The sequence below is a fragment of the Colias eurytheme genome, chromosome 11 (assembly GCF_061535395.1).
Source record: "Colias eurytheme isolate Ceu_HAF_F1 chromosome 11, ilColEury1 Martin Lab GWU primary, whole genome shotgun sequence".
Lineage (NCBI taxonomy): Eukaryota > Metazoa > Arthropoda > Insecta > Lepidoptera > Pieridae > Colias > Colias eurytheme.
The window spans coordinates 2,118,707-2,141,484 of record NC_142990.1 but is presented as its reverse complement, the minus strand read 5'-3'; the positions used below and the strand labels follow the sequence as shown (position 1 = coordinate 2,141,484).

General features: G+C 32.5%; 1 protein-coding gene across 2 annotated transcripts in view; it reads left to right on the top strand.

Annotated features, from left to right (window-relative positions):
- The window catches only part of ko (Stork-head domain-containing protein knockout), a 148,300-nt gene that overhangs the window by 113,361 nt on the left and 12,161 nt on the right, over window positions 1-22,778 (top strand). Inside the window, exons 4-6 of one of the 2 annotated variants that reach the window (XM_090106895.1) lie at window positions 11,077-11,174; window positions 15,602-15,756; window positions 18,298-18,488. In XM_090106895.1, the coding sequence (XP_089963021.1) occupies window positions 11,077-11,174; window positions 15,602-15,756; window positions 18,298-18,488 (444 nt within the window). Of the gene's footprint in view, window positions 1-11,076; window positions 11,175-15,595; window positions 15,757-18,297; window positions 18,489-22,778 lie in introns of both variants that reach the window. The other variant, XM_090106894.1, reaches the window with a different exon arrangement.

The window sequence follows — 22,778 nt, the reverse complement described above, 5'->3', positions numbered from 1 at the left end:
ATAAAATTATTTATTGGTCCAGCTGTCCGGACCAGATGTCAACCATTTTGGTTATATAAACTTAGTAATTTATATGAGCAAAATCTTTTATTTCTCAATACATTTCCAAAACTGCAATCTGCAGTCGAAAAAGGACGTAAATTTTTTTGTATATACCTAAATATAATTATGAATAATATGTAAACCAATTATGTATGAGCATAAGCTTTATTATTATAAATACATATATTATAGGACAGGAAAATAATCTCAAGATAAATATAGAGTTTATTAGCTAAGAGTAAAAGTGATGTTCACTTCCGTAGGCAAATAGTTACTTTTTATTGATTACCTTCTAACTTCTGGTCAATATACTTTCACTTATAAGAGCAATGATAGAAATGAAATTTTAAACCGTAACGTGTTATAATTTCTCACCCCCAATGATATTTACCTATTTGCTTATTCATTGCTAACTAATTTGAATTAATACGCATTAGGACCAGTATAATTAGTGTATCTAGTAAAAAATATCCACCAGAAAGATTTTCGTTGTTGTTCGTCGTTTGATTTTCTTTCTCAATTCTATTTATTCCTCACTCTAGATACCGATTTTGTAGTGAAATAAAATCTTATAATGATAATGGAACATTTTATGAATATGTATTTCTAAATTACTCGGTAGTCGGTACCTAGTGTTATCCATACTAATATTATAAATGCGAAAGTAACTCTGTCTGTCTGTCTGTTACTCAATCACGCCTTAGGTAACTACTGAACCAAATTGCATGAAATTTGGTATAGAGATATTTTGATACCCGAGAAAGGACATAGGATAGATTTTATCCCGGAACGGGTTTTTCTTTGAAAACGCGGGCGAAGCCGCGGGCGGAAAGCTAGTAAAAAATAAAAATTAAACGATCACACCATAATGCTCGCAATGAAAGAGTTTACGCCGGACATAAACGCCCCAGTTCAAGCGATAACTTCCATCCACCCACAAAAGCTCACATCCTAAAATTCGACATCAGAGATCCGTATCTATAATCTGTTCATAACATAATGCACTCAATCAGAGTGTGAGAACATCGTATTTGTTCAACTAACAAGTCGTTGACCGCAAGATGTCCGCCTCGGGTAGAGAAATTGATTCTCGTTAAGAGTTCTCATTAGACACCTAGCTGACCTTTGATTTAATTACCTGCTATAGTATTGTTTACTGAAAGTGAAATTGTTAGGTCGCATTACATAAGTGAAGGTCGTTATGACTCGTGTGACCCAAAACAGCTAATGTTTAAGTTCAAGCCAATTATTGAACCTTTCAAATTCTTAACATGTGATTTCAATTATGGAAGATCAGTTATTGTTTCGTTTTTGAATGAGACGAATGCTTCCTGTAGAAGAGCTGTTTATTTTTCTGTTATTTCCGAAATAGAATGACGTCGTACATAATAATATGATGTAGGAATTCATAAGCCAAAGTTTTTTTATAGGTTTTTATTTCGATTCATAGTAGATATTTATCCATCTCCTATTTGCCTACAATATTTGCCAAAACAGTTATGAAATACATAAGCGCCATGTTGTTAAAGTAGACAAAACTTATTTTATGTTTTCCCTGAAAATTCTTGAAATAATTGAGTCCCTAAAAATCACTATATTTCCTATAAATACAACCTAACAAAAGATAAATATGAAGCAAATTCAAGACACACATAAAGTGTCGTGATATCATTTTATAAGCTACCTGGTACAAAATGAAGAAACAATTATAAATAGTTAGCAGCAAGAAAAATAGAGTCATTAAAATCCTCCTTTACAGGATGAAATCAATTACGATTCCATGATAAGTTCTTTCATTGTTACCCAGATGAGATTATACAACTGTACAATGTTTATAATCTTCGAAGGCTAACTAGGTAATATTAACTGATGAGTCATTCTAATTGTAGTGCCGCTGGGTCACTAACTACGTACCCTAGTGACTTAATTTGCAGGATATCTATATACTATTATAAGCATTAGATGTTCTAGATAAAATGTAACTTTTTTGACTTGATATATTGTGGTTTGTTAACGTATTATTTGTTAGGCTTTTTCGTTACGGAATTTTTACATTCGGTCGCCGCGCTCAAAGTGTGAGAATAAAGCTATGCAATCCATACTAATATTATAAATGCGAAAGTAACTCTGTCTGTCTGTCTGTTACTCAATCACGCCTTAACTACTGAACCAATTTGCATGAAATTTGGTATAGAGATATTTTGATACCCGAGAAAGGACATAGGCCACTTTTTATTGCGAAATATGTACAATAATATTATGTAGTAGTTAATAATATCAAATCTTTTTTATTTCTTACTTTTCCGTTTAAGAAGTCGGTTGTTTTTAACGCAGTTATTTTAATTTAATACTTTTTAGTGTATTTTTCAACACGAATCAAACGAGCCCAAACTCGATAAAGTTGAGTCAATATATTACTGAGTTCCTATGGCCACCTTCCGATTCCTTCATCAAATCAGCTTCATGTCATGATAATGTTACATCGCTATCAAATTTACATACGTATACAAAATTTCAGCTCAATCGGTTACCGGGAAGTGAATCAAAGTTACTTGCTACATATCAACTTAGTCATCGAGTACAGACAAAAATGCTCATAAAATAAAAACTACTGGGCCTATCCGAAAAAAAAATTTATGGGACCAATTCGACACCATCCCGCATCGAACAAAAAAAGAATCACGTAAATCGATTCAGAAACCTCGGAGAAATCGGTGTACATACATAAAAAAAAAATATACCGGCCGAATTGATAACCGCATAAAATGGCATGGAGAGCTTAATTTTCATTAAAGGCTCTAATCGCACGGAAAGCTAAATTTTCACAAAAAAAGCTCTAATGGCACGGAGAGCTTAATTTTCACAAAAAACTCTCATCGCACGGAGAGCTTAATTTTCACAAAAAGCTCTAAACGCACGGAAAGCTTAATTTTCGCAAAAAGCTCTAATCGCACGGAAAGCTTAATTTTCACAAAAAGCTCTAATCGCATGGAGAGCTTAATTTTCACAAAAAAGCTCTAACCGCATGGAGAGCTTAATTTTCATAAAAAGCTCTAATCGCATGGAAAGCTTTATATTCACAAAAAGCTCTATTCGCACGGAAAGTTTAATTTTCACAAAAAAGCTCTAATCGCATGGAGAGCTTAATTTTCACAAAAAGCTCTAATCACACGGAAAGCTTAATTTTCACAAGAAGCTCTAATCACACAGAGAGCTTAATTTTCACAAGAAGCTCTAATCGCACGGAAAGCTTAATATTCACTAAAAACTAATCGCACGGAGCTTAATTTTCACAAAAAGCTCTAATCGCACGGAGAGCTTAATATTCACTAAAAACAAGTTACAAATCGTTTGACTTTCGCTATTTTTCCGACGAGTTTGACAAACGCCCACGCGACTAAGCCACCGGTACCAGCGTTCACACCATCATTTTTCTTTTTGTCATTGCGTACTAAGACCCCTGTAGAACCGCCATCCTTGTTACAAATGACTCGAAATTTTGTGTCAGTATCTCCCGGTCTATTAATATTCACTAATAAAAATAACTGCGTTAAAAACAACCGACTTCAAAAACGGAAAAGTAAGAAATAAAAAAGATTTGACATTATTATTTACTACATATTATTTATATGTGCTATTACTGCTATTTATTAAAAAGGTTTGATGTCGGTGCACGCGGGCTTAATACTAAGTGCTTAATGTTCGGCACCAACTTCAAACCTTTTTAATAAATAGCACATCCATACTATAATATTATAAATGCGAAAGTAACTCTGTCTGTCTGTCTGTTACTCAATCACGCCTTAACTACTGAACCAATTTGCATGAAATTTGGTATAGAGATATTTTGATACCCGAGAAAGGACATAGGCCACTTTTTATTGCGAAATATGTACCACGGGCGAAGCCGGGGCGGACCGCTAGTAGCTTAATAAATATAAAAAAGCTAACAACAGCAACTGTTGCATTTATAGTTTTTACACACAGTCCAAAACTGTTATTCATCCCAGATTTAATTAATTTAACTTAACAATAATCGTGTGTATAATTAATACGTGTCAGTGATCTAGCTATAATTCATTTGACGCCTCTGAATCTTCACTTATAATTAATGGTTTGTACTTGAAGACGGCGCCTAATAATGTGTTTATGACTTATTATGTACCTACGTAGTGAACCCACTTGAATTTGAACAATGTGGAATCAGTTACATGTGCATACATATACATAATTAAAAACATATGTACATGTTTATATGGATAATTATATTGCGCTTTAATAAATTTGGTAGCTGAAACGTAGACTTAATTATGTCATTCAGTACGATAGTACGATAAATTAGTAGAGATGTTATCATATTAGTTACCTTGATACAGCTTCGGCGTTACAATTAGTGGTTGTTATTAATTTCTACACCTAGAAATAGTAGTCGTTAAAATCAAACTCGATTATGAAAACTTGAACGTGATTTATTAATAACATAATAAACATATACATGTTCCTAGAAGTAAATTATAGAATCATTTTGTACGGAACGCCCTAATTTATTACGAATTCTAACCCTCATCGTGATTTCCATATTTCCATGTGAATGCTATTATTAAGTACTATTTAACTTTAACAAGACAAGTTCTAGACTTCTTAAATTAAAATTCGAAAAGTTTGATATTCTCGCGTGCACGCCAATTACGAGCGTTTTCAATTTTCTAAATAAATTTAGTTTCGTAGAAATTCCTGGAAATTGCAAATCAGGACTGTTTGTCTATGAACTTCCCTTTACTCCCTGTTAGTTAGAAATTAATTATAAATTGTTGCAAGAAAACGTACCTCTTATGTGTTCTGTATATCTCTAAGACATTGTTTTTGTATATATGTATATTGTTTCTGTACATACACTCTAAATAAAACCTACAGAAAAAGTCAGTAAGCTATTGTAATACATTAAGGAATCATCTTCCATTCTTTTATTTTGTCAGTCTGAGGGATCGTCTGTAATTCTAAATATTACAAAAACACACATAAAATTTTCACGTTTCAAGGTAATACGAATATTCTGTTAATGTTACGTTCACCAAGTTTATCGGCGACAATCAAATAAAGACGGTGTGATTCAAAGAGTTTTTGCTAAGGTCGCACATACGAAATGTTTCGCAAATATTAAGCACCCTGGGATTTTTGTCACACTCGATGGACGTGATCCGATTATTCTTGTTTTACGAAATTCAACACGATACCTGTTAAATGTAAAAAGAAACAATTGAAATCTTGCACACTCTTCTCGAAATAAACAATAAATAATGCATTGAAATATCGACACATGTCCTAGACATACAAAGTTTCGTAAACAAAGATTATTAAATTAAACATATTATTAACCGAGTATACAATTACGTTTAACGTTCTTGTATGCCACTGTCATCAAGGGTTATTTACAGAGCTTTGCGAAAAAATTAATGATGAAATCGAATCATTAATTCATTACACGATTAACACGTGAACATATTGATCGCGGGCGTATCATTAATTGTAATTAATCATTATGTGATCAAAGTGACCGACTCGTGCCTTGACTCAAATTTGCAATCATGCACTTTTGACTTTATTTACGACGCAGCAACGATATTATAAATGATTTATGAGCAATCAAACGGATTTTAGTGTTAATGTAGAGACTATTCAGTTGTAACATATATGCAATGTTTGAGCAGTAATTTCAATACTGTGTGATTGAATTGCTGTAAACTGAATACTTACTCAAGTTTTATATAGCCTATAAAATTGATTACTGAAACACTGAAGTCACTTTTGAAATAATACGCCAATAAGTACAGACAATGTATATAGTTTTAATTGTATAAATTTTAAAGTAAATAATGATACTATACTCGCAGCAAACGTTTCCAGCGAGTGTTTTTAACATTTCTGTCACACGTACAGTGACGTCACATCAACAAAAAAGTATTTGCATGACCGTACCCAGTAGTCCCATTAAACGGATTTATTATACTAAAAACATCAATACTTAACGTACCGCAGGGAAAAGTTTTAGTACTGAATTTACCATAAACGTCGAATAGTGAAATGAGTCAGGCAGGTTATAATAAATTGTTTTTTCGCAAGGTCCATAAATTGCGGCGTTTAAGCCCCCCACGTGGTTCATTATGATTTATGAATATTGGTCAAGTACATTACGCTCATTGATGTAAGCCATCATTTGATTGAGACTTTAAGAGTGCTGGTGGTGTTCATATATAACTGTTTATAGAATAATTGGATGATACACCGTATTCGAATTAATTTCAGCTCTACTACTGACAATAAAATTATTTTATTAAAGTATAAAGCGCAGGAAAGCATTACTTTACCTTAAAAACTAACAGTGTATGTCCATTTACATTATTTATTAGTAAATTAAAAAATAATCAGTATAGTATCAATTCGAAGGTGAGTTTTAATAGCTTCTATGGATTTTAATAATTTCATACCGACTCAAGGCTCAAGTTCCGCAAAAAGGTGTCAAGATGAAAAAATATTACACACGTACCCTAGGAATTTAACGTTTGATTTCGTACTGTTATTAACACAGTACAAAATCAAACACATTATAACACTCTAATTCGCACATGGACTTTTGTGCCACACTCAAACACCAATGACTCCGCTGATAATTTGAAGTCAAAGTGCTCTCTATCACTCAATAGGAGACCTTGTTGCACTTAACCCGCATTCCTTCACCCACACACACGTGGGATAACATAATCAGATATAAGCTCTATTCGGCGCCTTTACACCCACAGCGATAGTCATCTAGGTGCAAATTATGGTCCGTTTAATACATCGCAACTGTTGTACATTAGCATGGAGTTGCTATCGTTTTTTAGGGTTAGGTGCTAAATGGTGGATTACGATATTAGTGTGTTAAAATAACTGTAAATGTATAGATTTGGAAGGTGTGTTTTATGATTATTCGATAGCTATCATGCACTATTATTCATATTATGGATACTGATTATAAAAGTTTTCGATACCAAATTTTCTCACTGTATAACATTTTGCCTGTGATCATATCAAAAATGCATGGTTTTAGCACTTTTAGCATCAAAAGTGCATCAGCTTTGCATCAGTTATTTCGATTTTATGCAGTTTTAAGTTTTTATTCCTGCAAAATGGCATTGCCCAAAACATGCATTTTTCGAGCATTGCTAAGCCAGTCTAATTGAGTAATTTTATTCAAGACATGCTGTAAAAACAGTTTTAACGGTAATATTTAGATAAACATACAAAATGCAAATTTGGCGGATGTTCTCCATGACGAGGTTTACTAACGGTATAGTTGATACGAGCTCGTAAAATAACCCATGATAGTATTTATATAAAGTATTTATTTATTTATTTATTTATTTATTTATCAATCCTTTATTGCACTTAAAGAGAATAAGAAAAAAGAAACACAAACACTTAAAGATAGCTTAAACTAAGTACAAATGGCGGTCTTATCGCTTTAGAGCGATTTCTTCCAGACAACCTTTGGTACAGTAGAGGAATAAATATAAAATAAATGGGTAGTGCAATAATATATAGTGAAAGGGGAAGAGTAATACAATATACCATACAACACAATACTTAGGTAGTAATTAATAATAAATATATAATATAAATAAATATTATGTTCGGCTAAGACTAAGGAAATGAGCTTTAACCATAGTTTTAAAACTATTTAGGGATTGAGCATTTTTGATAGAATCTGGCAGGGAATTCCACAGTTTAGTAGCATGCACAGTGAAAGATTCATCATAGAAATGTGTGCGATGTGGAGGCATTATTATCCTCAACGTTTCAGTTGAGCGAACCTCAAAGTATTGTTTCAACCGATCACGTTATGGTAGTAACAATAATCAAAACAATAAGCATTATTTTGATTATTGTTACTGTTATATTGTATGTACGTAGAAGTAGAGAAATATAGGTGAAAGAAAATACATTACGAATTTGAGTGATTAGCTAGAATCTCTAAAGTAATTGATAAAACATTAATATACATTTTCAGTTCTTTTCTATTTAGGTACATATTATAAGTTACTAGCGACCCGCCCCGGCTTCGCACGGGTGCAATGCTAATACTAAATACACTACAGAAAAACTGTGAACGTTGTATATAAAAACATAGCGGCCCGCTCCGGCTTCGCATGGGTATAAAATATATTATAGCCGGGCGGCCGGCCGGTACCGCCGCAAACGCTACGTCCCGCAATTTTTAAATCTATAATATCTTCGAAAATATTCACTTAAATCATACGGTGTAACGGGCCATATAGATCTATATTAAATGAACAATGTATTCAAGGTATTTAATTGGTTAAGGATTAATGCTATATTGGTTAAAATCGCTTCGAAAATTAGCTATTATTTGTCGTAAAAAGTAATTGACAAAAAAAAGTTATTGTGGGTTATCCATAAGAGATAGATATATACCACCGCGGACTTTTCTGTAGACCTGTTCAGTGTGCATAATACTTAGTACATTATTTTGATAAAACTCGTAGGGTTCAGCCTGCGTTTGCAACGTAAGCGGAAAAAATGTAATTATTTACGACATCACATTAGAAACTTCAAAAATAACAGTACTTCTCCACTATTTAATGGATGTTATTATACATATAAACCTTCCTCTTGAATCACTCTATTTATTAAAAAAACCGCATCAAAATCCGTTGCGTAATTTCAAAGATTTAAGCGTACAAAGGGACATAGGGATATAGGGACATAGGGGCAGAGAAAGCGACTTTGTTTTATACTATGTAGTGATAACTCTTGCATAACCTATCCGGTGGAAGAGAAACACGCTTCGTAATCACTAATGAATAATCAGTTGATTGGAATCATAGTGGTAGTAGTCAACCAGCTACACTAGCAATTCAAAAGCCATCCCTTTACAAAAAAAATATCTTTACTCATTATTTTAAATTCCTTTGTCAGTTTATATGCATGACTATGAACGATTTTTTTAAACGAGTAATTAGGTGGTTTCTACAGCACTGTGACTTTTTTATACATGTCTATTGAGAGACATTTTGCAAAATAACATAGATTACTCTTCTTTTATTGAAGCAGAATCTTGTTATCATTGCACAAAATAATCTATACAACTATACTCAACCTCAGGGGTAGATCTAGATGACCAAACTGCAAAAGCAATTAGTCACACTATGTCAAGTGTTTTGGCGTGTTCTAGCCCAACCTAAATTACAATCTACCCTTAATTATTTCACAAGATCCTGAATCATCGAATATACAATATAGGTACATAGTTTTGTACTTATTTAAGCTCGTCGTTCTCTTGAATAACATTACCTTATAAAATGTCTCATGAAATTAGATATTTTATTAGGAAATGCTATTTTTATGAACCACGAGCTTAAACAAATAATATATTGCGGCTGTTAGCTCATCCTGGTCACGGCTAATTAGGTCTAGACAAGACTGAAAGCTAACACTGCTCTCAACGTAATTGCCGTGCTCATATTTCGTTTTAGTACATCCTAATAACTATTGAGTCATTTTAAACTCGATAAAAGTGGGTTTTGGAATATTTTTTACGTTTGATGTTAACTGTGATGACGTGAAATTCTTGTTTTAATTAACTTTCTGTTATTTTCAAAATCATTAAATAATTCGATCTTATGTATCAAAAAAATATCTAATTAAATTAAAATGTGCAAGCGTCCATAATGTTAGAATTACATTTGAACGCTCAGAAGTACCATCATCAAACAATTCTTATGCTACAACAATAAATTGTGTGACATTTTATTGCACACATTTTAGTGCATAAAAATATCGGCTATAAATACAAAAAATAACAGCACACATCGCGACGCGCGACGCACTAAATAATATTTCACGTCAGCCAAAAACAATGGCGGGATGTTTTCCCGCCAAATAAATTGAACGAAAATCTGCATGCAGTTGTCGAACGGAGGATAATCTCATCACTGCATACACATCTGCTTTAATCGAGTTCAATGTCCCGTTTTATCTACTATTGAACCTAATAATATCGTTAGTTCTAAGTTATAAGATATATGCGATATTTTTATTTGCAAAATTTCATTTGTTTGAAGCAGTGTTGTATGTGTTTGTGTACAGTCTATGATGAAATTAAATGTTATAATTTAAAGTCTATGTTATTTATCTTGTTCATCCTTATTATGTAAGTACATTGTCTTTATTTATCTATTTCTTGAATTCCATAGTAGTATTTGATTCCTAAGAAGTTTGTGACAAAACGAATACCAATAAAATAGCGATTAAAGAAAATCTAACAATAAAGCAACCTCGCATCAATAAAACTACATAATATAGCATAAATCTATAGCAATTCTTAAAACTTCGTTTCTCAAAGTTGTTTACTAGTTCCCATCTTAGTCAGCATTCGCTCCGCTGAATTTGACAAAACCCGAACTTAAACCGGTCCGTATTTGGCTCGATTCCAAATCCACGGGTGCATGTGCATTGTAAACGTAATTTATGGCAACAACTAATTCCAGTGACCCTTGTATATGTGGAATGAGATTAAATTGCAAGCATAATGAAACATTCAAAGCGGTTTCATTAACATTTATTGATTTTGCGAAATCTCGCCGCTAATTCTGTGGCCTTTAAGTTTTCGAGTAATTCGTGAAATAAAATTATGATTTTATGTGACTAGCGGTGTTTGGAGATGTGCCAAAAATTATAGAGAAGCTCAATTGTAGACTGTACATTATGATCACTGAGCTACAATGATATATTATGATCCTTCTTTAATAAGCTCACAAGTATGATAATAAATATGTTATGGCATGTAACAAATGATCCTTGAAATAAATAAATTGACTATGATCTTAACTATTCAATGGGTCATTTACTTAGGTATTGTTATATTTATTCTTGTAATTTTTTACTTTCGAAGTGTGTACGAGTAGTCACATAGTCGATCTGTCATCTCGGCAAAAGCTATGAGTTGGTTAAAATAATTGTTTTCTTTTGTTTCAGGTGACATCGAGGACTGTATAGTGACGCCGGCATATCAAGGGCAGTTCACTCCCTTACCTGAAGCGCTGTGTGATTGCATTATGGACTTAACCTCTCAGGTAATAAAGCCCATGTTAGATTGGTAGTTGAAAATGTGCTTAATTCGTAAACATGATAACAGTAAATATTTAAACACTGCTAATTACAACAAACATACTGTTGAATCTGACACACTTAAAATTATGGTCATACAAACTTCGACGTACTTACCATTGCGTATACGGTACCATTAGGAAATTTAATAAATTAACCATTTTATCAGATTTAATTAATCTTATGACCAATTTATAACCCTCGATGTGTTAGATTTAGCAAGTAATTCTTGCTTTCGAACATTGATATTTGGTCCTAATGTAATTCATTTATGTACAGGTCACATAGAAGTTTAATCATTTATCATGTCATATACGTATTATTTTAAATTAGTCTTTATTCTGTATTTAAGGAGCTCAGTCGATTTAATCTTCATATTTCCAACCTTAAAATGTTTTTGTCTGACAAAAGAAGAGTTGGAAACACTAAAGTACACTACTAAATCCACAGTTTCATTACGAAAAAAGCTTTTAGTGCCATTATAACGAAGGCTAGTCCTTATTGAGTAAGCCCATTCACTTCCAAACTTCCGTTTTAAAACCAATTCGCTAGACGTCCATGAACTCCACCACTTAAAAATACATTGAACATACTGAAATGGTATTTAACCATTAGCTTGGTTATTAAGGGCGGCTTGAAACCTGAATTTTGCATATCATTTCATAAGTTCCGTTGCTCGTGCCTAATACCGGACTGATGACTATTGGCCGTGAAATGTAAAGAATAATAAAAAAAACCCGTTTGCAGAATCCGTACCTGCACGCTGCATATTTTGGCGGTGGTCTAAATTGTAACAATATCATAACACAATTTATACAAAGAAGTTTTATTACATCGTGTTTATTATGTGAGGATTGTAGTATAATTTATCTACATATACTTGGGTACACCCCTTTGCTTTGAAGTGGTCGCAGAATTTTGATTTAGGTTGAAAATTGACGTTCCTTTAGTGACCAAAAGGTGACTTCTATATACAATTATATTGAAAAAAGTAATTTGATACCGTCAAGTTGTAGCTTACGAACATATTATGTTGATTAAAAAATAATACGTCATTGTTTTAATTTTAAATCCATAAATGTGGAATAATTGATTAAGCGCAAAAATTTTATTATCAATCCGCTTTCGCTTGTACTTTGTGTCCAAAAATTCCTACCTCGGTCTTTTCGCGGTCCATCTTTAAATATCTTAGCGATGATGTAAGCAAAGCTAATTCCATTTTCATTTCTTTTACAATCAAGTCTAAATGCATTTTTAAACACTCAATCTAAAAATATCATTTTGGGTAAATTATGTTAGAATTCTTTTAATTTTGAAGTGAAACTTCTTTAGGCGCGTTGAGAGTAAAATTTCAAGGTCCCGCCATGGCAATACCGTCACGTCATGGAGTAAGGCGACGATTTTGGTATCTTTGAATCTTGCCAAACGCACGCTTACGCCACACGCTCTATTTTAAACATAATAGCTAAAATATGAACTAAAAATTGCAATAATTGTATATTGCGGATTGTCGGCATTAAATCGCATACTATAAATATTCAAAGTATCCAGTATCACATAGCACGTTACAATTTGTCAATTTTGTAACATTTCGCAACTATTGTCACAATAGAATGTCGTCTATCACACTAGTTCTTATTACAATGTGGGTTTACAAGCCATTTATAGCAAACGATTTTATTTCAATACTTAATGTCTTTTTATTTGGCTTTTTGTGTTGTAGGTCAGGTGTGGGTTTTACACAGGATGGTAATAAATGTTATATAAGGAAAAAGAAATAAAATTGCCAAGTTTAGTGTTATTAATTTCGAAATAAATAAAGATTACGGGAATTTATTTTTATAAAAATAAATGTTATCAGAATTTAAAAAGCTCAGATGCCGTCGAGTTTCAAGTGTCGTCTTCTATCTTTAATAAATTATCATTTTACTCATTATCATCGTACTAAGTAAACTTTAAGTCCGATTGTTTTTTTTTGCTCTACCCACCGACTAATCCTATCTATCCGACACGATACCGACACGACTTTCGCGTCGCGTAATCTAAATACTTCAATAAATTAACACTTGCCATGCTATAATAAGTAAATCACAACCGGTATAGCGGGACACAATTTAGTTGCTGTCTCGATATCGTTACATTAAATATGCGATCTATCTACGCACCTTTCCCTGGCATTCGACGCACTTTATCATGGTTTAAAACAACACTTGAAGGCCGTTTATAAAATATGGACTTTGAGAAATCTTGTAGTCTGGTGGTCTACCTCTCTGGTGGTAAACTGCGCGCTATTTATAGAACAAGATTATGCTGACGTATTTTCTTCGTTGATTGGACGCTTATAATATAAGCTAATAATATGTATTATTATTATACCTAATAATTTGTGGGTGTCCAATTAGAATGAATGAAAAGGTGCTAGTTTAAAATTCATAATTGGTAATCTTACAGCGCTACATGCTAGAGATGTGTTAGTAAATTGATTTTTAATCTTACTGCTCTACATTCTGAAGAGTTTTTTAAGGTGTATTTTGGGGAATATTTTTGAGTAACGTAGGTACTGTAACTCGTTAAAATTAATAGAATTCGAATGTAAATATAACTCTATGTTACTTCCAAATATAAAGATATTTCTAATTATTGCGTTCATATTTTCATATTCCCGAATGAGTGGATTAACACAAATCCTTTTCTGAATCACTATTTACGAGACCAATCACTTGAAAATGTACTGAAAGGTCGTTACGACACAGTTGATAACAAGATCTGTTTCAAGCACAGGTTTCAAGTATGCAGATATATTCCGTCCTTAGCATAGAACGATTTTATTACAACGATAAAACAATCGATCCAATCTCTATTCTTGTTTCGAAGAATTCTAGGCTTGGGAACTATTTCATGTTATTGTTTAAGGCATACTTCAATTATAATGCAATAATATCGGTTTAAATTGGCTCCTTGGCCTTGTATTTATGGAGTTATGAAATTTTCTACGAGTGGAAAAATTTACTGTTAAAAATGACGTTGTCCTAATCGAACTGTAAGAAAAGAATATTCCGAATCCCATCTCTTCATCATTCTAAGGTACATTTAGCTTTGTTTCTCAATATTATAATTTCCATCAAAGGGTACATCTTTTAACAGTGTATCTTTTCTTTTTACGTATATTTCTACTGTGCGTATGTTTCCCACTAAACTATTCATAAAGGACTGCAAAAAATTATTGAATTTCAGTTCGAAATAAAATACTCGTTTCAGTTGAACTCGAAGAATAGACTTATTCGCTTCTTAATCATGTTTTTGCATGCTTATGAAATAAATGTCACGTACCTACAAACAAATTCTAGTCGCGTAACAAAATGTCTTCCAAAACTCTTAATACGGGAGAAAAACCCATATGTTGATCGAGTACGAAATAAGCCAATTGTTTTTATATACGTTAAAGAAATGCCTACCTACCTTTGATATAAAAATATAATTTTAATGTCTACCTATATGTTAAAAAGCTTAAATTATTAACGAATTATAAGGTATGCCACTCTAAGAAATACATAGGTAAGAGCCTAAAATAATATGGACCACTGAATATGAAAGATAAGCATTAATATCTGCCTGTTTATGATCGAGAATAAGATATCTAAACTACGCGTTGTTTTATTCATGCAGAAAGAATAAAATAAAATAGACATTTAAAATCCTTATCGCTGTAATTTGATATGCAAAACAAGTCTATAATCCGGGAAATACCATGGCCTAATCTTAATATTATCTCGTTTCGATACAATGTTTTAGAACATGTCTCATAAATCTCTCGAAGGTTATTTTGTTTGAGACGATATCCTTGTTCAGTTCGAAGATAAGATTTCATTGATTGATTTAAGTTACTGCGTATTTGATAGTTCCGCGATGTGAAGCAAAAACGCAACTGTCAATATCGCAAAGAAGGTAGGTACCGCTAATGATCTCAAATTTCGTATTCTTATATATTACGATGCCATGTGAAGATGTGTGGTCTTAATGTAAAGTGTTGGATGTGGTGGATTAATATAAGACAAATCAATTTCTGGATAATTTTTTTAAGCTCATCTGTTATTTAAAAGGGCAAATAATGTATGAAAATATACCTCAAGAACTGTTAAATAAGGCTATACTTTATAAGCAAGCGTTAAACCAACTGTAATTTGTTAGTCTCCTGTTTACCTTGAATACATAAAGCATAATCAAAATTTCGTTTTTTTACACAATTACTTTTAATTCAGAACAATACATCCTTTATCCTAAAAAGTATCTAATAGTAGGTAATAACGCATAAAAAATACATGAAACTTCTATCCACCTTTATTCATAAGATTCATATTGTTCAGTTTTCAAGAGTACTATTTTCCAGGGGCAGTCAGCAACACTAGAAAGCATACGAACGTCACTATCTTCAAAATTCCCGTCCATGCAGACTCCTTCCCAAGAGGTCGTGTATGACACGCTCGCACAGCTAATGCAGGAGAGGAAAATATACCAGACGTCCAGAGGATTCTTTATTGTCACTCCGGAGTAAGTATATTTATAAGCTCTTTGTGTCTTTAAGTAAGGAATAGGGCAATAATTTTTTTAATATAGCGTGTAGGTTAGGCGGGAAGAATAAAAGTATTCAAAAATAATTATGGATTAGGACCATATCTATTATGGAAAAAATATAACCGTTAGAATATCATTATTTTAAATTTCAATAAAGATTATGTATGCAAAGAAGTAACATATATTTTGCAAAAGTAGAATGTATTCACATATTCAAGGCACAGTCTTTGAAACAATCCGAAATACCTATGAGTCACCGAAACATTCACAATTTTGTACAAAAATAAGTATCCGAATCATGTAAGTAATATATCGTTACAGAAATACGGTATGAATGGGTAGAAAATGTATGTACTATTTTTTAAATAAATAAGCTTACACTGTTCGATTTTTGGTATGACAGTGTTAATGGTTTTAACTCGCTAATTATTCTTAGCGTGTTATTTAGTCAATAAATCAGTGTCCAAAGCTTAGGCGATTAAAAATAAAACAGTCTGAAACTGATGATTCATTCTACCAAATAAAGACATCGTTCAACTGGAACACGTTACACAAATTGGAACGCACTCTGTGCGAATGACAGTATGTACATGCCAATTTTGGCGCCAAACTTGACATTGCTTATCCAATATGGCGTAGCTAAATTGGTGAAATATGGAAATACATTAGTTTATAATGCATAAGTTATTACATACTTTATGACTTCTAGATTTTATTGATTTATTCACAAATAATGTTTATTTCAAACGCCTATAGACTTAACCTTTTGGGTAATTACTACAAAGGCGTTAAATGCGTTATGATAATTTAGCAGCAAATTGTTAAAAGATCTTTATGAAGAAGTTATTATTCATGTATTTGCCATACAAATCACTTTAAAGGTCAATGTATTTAATTATGCCTCAACGATATAACAAATATTATGTAACGAAGTATTGACAAGGTTAGGATTTGATCGTTAATTTACGATGAATAAGTAAGGTCGTCACAATGTGGGTTCTAATTTAAAATATTATTGTGCTAATGAATGTTTTTTTTTCTTATTTAGTCTGCGGGCCCGGGAAGGTTATATTAAGCTATCAATATTTCTTTGACTTTTAATTTATCATTAATATCGCTACCTAGTTCTTCTACCAACTTACGCCGACTAGCTACAGTAACACATTTTTAAACATTTACTATTTTACATTTAAGTAGGTATAGGATAAATCCTAAATAGTTTCATTAAATATTATAACATATCATTTAAATCATTACTTTTTCTTTACACTTGAGCAAATGTACAATGAGCACTGGACCAACAAATATGTCACTGCTATTTTTATTCCACACCGTAAGCACAGCGTCTTCAGGCGACAAAATCTGCGTAAATAAAATTGAGTTACAAAAACTAGTCCATGTTTCCTCTTTTGACCGTTAATTGGTCAGTAATCGATATGTCCTTATTACGTGTCGCCAATAATAATGAATGATAAAAACCAGTTTTAATTGTAGTTATGCAAGCTTTCAGTTCATTGTTAATAGTATGTACTATCAATACAGGTAGGTACAACATTTTTGTTGTTGCTACTAATAATGAAAAGGTTCATTGGTAAAGTAAATATTTCTGGAGACTAATTCCAAAATAAAATACAACTGAAGAATATTCCTAAACTGCTTCGTATATAGATTTATCATTTGGATTTGGTCTCAATAATATTAGTCAAGAAAATCGAACTCTCACCCTTAATCCGTCAATTACCATTTCATCCATCAGAAGGTCAAAACAGGTTATTAAACTTAATAAATAGAGAAAAAATTAAAACGACGTATTTAACACTTGACACCACTATTAATTATTGTTATTCTTGCTTGAATCAACAAAACATTTCGATCGTGCTTTTAAAAGCACCGATTTCATCCCAAAGTAAAAACTTGTATTTTAATGAGTGACAGGTGACGCTCCGCAAAAAATTTGAAGAAACATAAGACAACAGAATCCGGTTCAAGAAGACCACACATGTTCAATTGAGAATGAGTTATATGTGTTTTGTTTACGACTTAAAATTGCGCAATCCCATCACAGGTTTTCTTTTTTTTTGCACAGGAAAAACCTGCCTCTTACCATATGATTGACCCCTAATACTGAGGGCTTGATTAAAGACAATTTGATGAACAAAAAGATTGTAATTTAAACATAAAAAGCCGACAGTCATCAATCATTAGTTGTTATTCTAAAACCAACAACGGCCTTATTTCAAGAACCCTTTAAAACCCATAAGAAAGATTTAGATACTTTTAATTTAGCTTATAATGTCTTTTCGGTGATCTGTATTCTTCCAAGAAATCCAAACTCGTCGCCAAAACATGATAATTCTTTGTTCTCAATAGCTGACTATTAAATGCACATCTTTTAAGTTTATACCTACCGTTTTTCCAGCAAATTTTCTCACTTTAATAATAATATACATTACAATCGATACCTTTATTTAATGTGTAACTCTATAACATTTGTTTAAACTGTCTCCCCATTACCAGACGCCGTCGCTCCCGCTCCCGCTCGTCTTCCCGCCACCACTCCACCGAGGACGAATGCAGCTCGCCCAGAACCATCCTCATGTCCGACCAGGAAGCCCTTCATCAGCTTTACGGAGAGATAACCACAGTCCGGGACGGTGCGGTCACGCATCAATGTGTTCAAACTAATTTGGCGGATGTTATCTGTGGAGGTAAGATTATCCAAATATGATAACTGTCAATCACAACTTGTTTTTTCCGCTTTCTTTAATACACTGTAGGTAATCATAGCCTGCTACTAGAATTAAACTACTGCACTTTTTTAGTAATATTCTATTATGAATAAAGTTTAGGTTACCTAGTACCTAATCTAATCAATCTATAACAATGAAGAAAATCTTATCGAGATTAGTGAAAATACCATTACAGCAGCATAATAATATTTATTACCAATGAAATACGATTCATCAATAACTTAAATGAAACTTTTAAGCGGATCTACATCACCTGTAAGCTGTGTACATGAAATAACACCGTGTTTGAACTCCGAAATCGCATTATCGCGTTCGAAGTTGAGTGCAGTCAATTTTGCACTAGAATAATGGCTATATTCCCTTGCATTCCATCACACGTAAAGTAGGACAGTTCTGCAGTGCCCTGATTTCAACTACCGCCCAGCAATCGACTACTTTTCAGTTGTTCAGCAAAGAACAATTTGCAGTTGATTGCCAAAGCGGCCACTGCATTTCGATTCCCTTTACTACTGCTGCAATATAAATAACAGTTTCAATCACGAGAAAATCAATTGAAAATGAGGATTAATTGAAATTATGCTAATTTCGAATGCAATCAGTTGATATGGATACCTTAACCAGCAATAAAGACATGGAATTGTAATACTCAATTATAAACATTATTACAAGTCGTGGAAAGTCAAATGGATTTTAATTAAGAGACATAATAACTAATAAATTGCGTCTCAAAACATTACGGTAACTGAGCGCCTTGCCACAAACAACGTAAAATATGCGCCAATTCCTCAATTACCAATCGATAAATATCTCTTGATCCTAGAATAGTAGGGCATGTCTTCTAGGAATGCAAGATCGATATTCTTGTTCCGAACGCAAGTCTTGTAATGAGGTACCAAATATGGTAAGTGGTTCACCATCAACCCGTTACTTGAGCCTTATAAGAGATGCGGCAGTGACATTGTATATGTTTACGCCTATCAGAAGATGGGCTTAGATTTGGTCCAAGATTTGCACTGACGTTTCGTGCTCCTTTGAGTTAAGTTTATCGGTCTTTATGAGGTTCCTACATGTTGGACGAGAAATTGCTTATGAGTAGAATGTTCTTAATTGGTGGTGAACGTACACCTAATTGAAATTATTGGTTGTTTTGATGCTTTTCTTATAAAAAATAGAGTAGTATTCTTGTGTTCATAGAAGGCATATTATAGAATATGAAATATCAACAGTTATTTATAACCTTCATTGTACGATTAATTAGGCACCTTTGCGAGTCGTGTTTGTACTACAATATTTAAATAAATCGTGCATACTTACAATCACACCTATGAATAATTGGTCTGTCATATTATACAAGTCCGAATGGTGATAACTTCGCTTTGACATTGGTCTTTCCGGAACCGAAAGGTCAGATCGGTCGCACGGGTTCGTGACTCTAAATTGTTTTAAATCCTAACGGTGTGTATTGAGAAATATGCAACGGAACCAACAATGTCTAAAATCAGTTCTGTCCGTTAGGCGATTTTGTATGAACGCTGGTGGAGGAAATTTACATTATTAATTGTGTATTTACTGAATAATTCGAGTCTATCTATTAAACAATAATAGATCGATTATTTTTTACCAGTTTTTAACATAAATTATTTTATGTACTAGTTACTCTACCGACTCTCCCAAAACGTTGTAGGTATATAATTATTTATCAAGATTTTTAGATATACTTACCTAATTTTACATTTTTCTTATTTCAAATATTAAAGTACCATATGGTACAGGTTTCTCACATACATACAACTTTCAATCTAATTAATTAGCATAGGTTTTCCTCCGAGAAACAATTTCACTTCAAAGAAAAATCCCAAGCTAATTAATCAGTACCTAACAACAAAGTTAACAGTTCATTAGAAACCAACCAATCAAATTGTATAACAGTAAACAAACAGAGATCTTAATCAGTGTAATGCTTTCATAATTCCTCTTATTTACCCCCCGATAAGAGCAGCCTTCCAAGGCCACACAAGAACTGCATACAAAATCAAAATGAATCTAATGACATTGAAATAAGACCTACATTAGATGTAAAAGAAGGTATCACAAGTAAAGAGATCATTTGAAAGCTTGTTCGGTTAGCGCAGGAAACATTAATCAGTCTTACACCATATTTGCAGTAAATCACTTGTCAAGGCAATATACACTTTAAATCCTGGTAATATAGGTTATGATTGACAGGTATTGATAAGCTCTGATAGCGTCGTTAGAAAAACCTTGATATTAAAAAGATATTGATACTACCACGTTAGTTAATGTTGATCCGTTACTCCCACTTTCCAAGGGGTGATTGAAATCACATCAATCAAATGAAAAAAAGAAGGAGTGGAATAATATACGTAATTATATTTACTGGCTTTATGAATTGCTTTTCGCAACTATCGGATATATTTGTTTTCATGGATCAACTGGATAGGTTTAAAATTATTAAGTACCTAATGATTATTACATTTACATAAAATGTTATTGATCTAAAATCACACATTGGTTTAACAGCTGTGTGTAATTCGATTATACATTGTTGATACACATTTAACTTTTACTCTATTTTCCGGCTATTGGAAAAATCATTTTACGTAGCAAATCTCTGCACAGTTAGCATATTGGGTTTTAATGTGGGTTTTAATCATCGCATACCTACTACTGAGTTTTTAACTACTTATACAATATATGTACAAGCAATTTCATCACACACAAAGTTTATTACAAGCCATTTCAATGTAAAGAGTTCTTTGACAAAAAATTGTTGTACTTTACAAGATATTACATATATTGACATTTAATCGGTTACTAATGACGTAACGTTTAAACCAGTGACAGCATGGAAAGTGAAGAGGCTTCCCTGTCACTACTTTCAAGTTTCAATACACTATATAGAAAATATTGATACATAAATTGTCACCATCACTTTTACGTAGTTATTTAATACCAATAGTAGTAAATTGTACGTGGTTAACTACTATACCAAATTACCTCTGGTAACATTAAGCCATAAAACATATAATTATAATTCAGAATCAGAATAGACCTGATCTTATTTCATATAAATATCTATTTACAATTAACTGACTTGTTATGCACTAATAATAACTTATTATTAATAAGTATCTTTGTTTACGCAAGTGTATTTACTATTTATCTATGCTATAGAAGGCCTATCAAAAGCGATACAATTTGTGAAGGATTTATATAGACTGTTATGAATAATTGTCATAGATTTCAAAATTATTACAGATTTATTATTTTTCGATACGAATTTAGACTAGTTACAACTTCTACTAGCGCTAGCTACTATTAAGTATTCTATGCTACTGCTGTGTGTGCTTTAAGTACATACCTATAAGATTTTCGTTATAAAACAAAGTAACTAATGCAATTTGCTACAAACATTCGCAATAACAATACTTAAAGATTTTTTTTTGTTTTTTTTTTATTCTTACTTGAAATGTAATACATATATGAATATTTCTATTTTCGAATGCATAAAAAAAATGTTACGCTGTGCTTTTTTAAGAACTATATTTTAGTCATATTAATATTACCGTAAATTAATGAAATTGATGTAGTATTTCCTACATACTGCTATATAATATTTTTACTTTAAAGCCATTGCAAATACAGCATACGCTACCCACTATCATACTTACATTGTTATTATTTAAATGTTGTCGTCTCAAATGCTTTGCTCGCTGAAATTGATATGCAAAGAGTCTGCATAGACAGCAATGTAAACATCACGACCACGCTCGTTCAGAAATCCCAAGAAAGTTGCAAGCTGTGTCAACAAACAGACGAACTCTCAGTATAAATACTTATTAATGGTCTAACTAGTTCTTGAGAATTGTAAGTTCAACTGATTTTGAAATGTTTTATGAGAATTAGCTGGTATTTCGAGTGCAGGTACCTACTTAAGGTGATTTCTCGACTTTTGTTACGTATTTTGTTGATTTGCTTCATGTAACTTGTAATCGTAATATGCAAATTGTAAATTTGTTATTATAATTGTTTGTTAAACTTTTAATTGTCCATAAAACGTTTATTGAATGTGGCGCACCACAGATTTGTTCTAGCGCATAAAATATACAATATTCATAAATCAGTTAACGTCTGACGTGCCGGAAAACCTGGCAGTTAAACACCAGAGAAAAACCATTACTGAGCCACCTACGTTGAAACACTATCTCTTCAAATACGATTTCTATG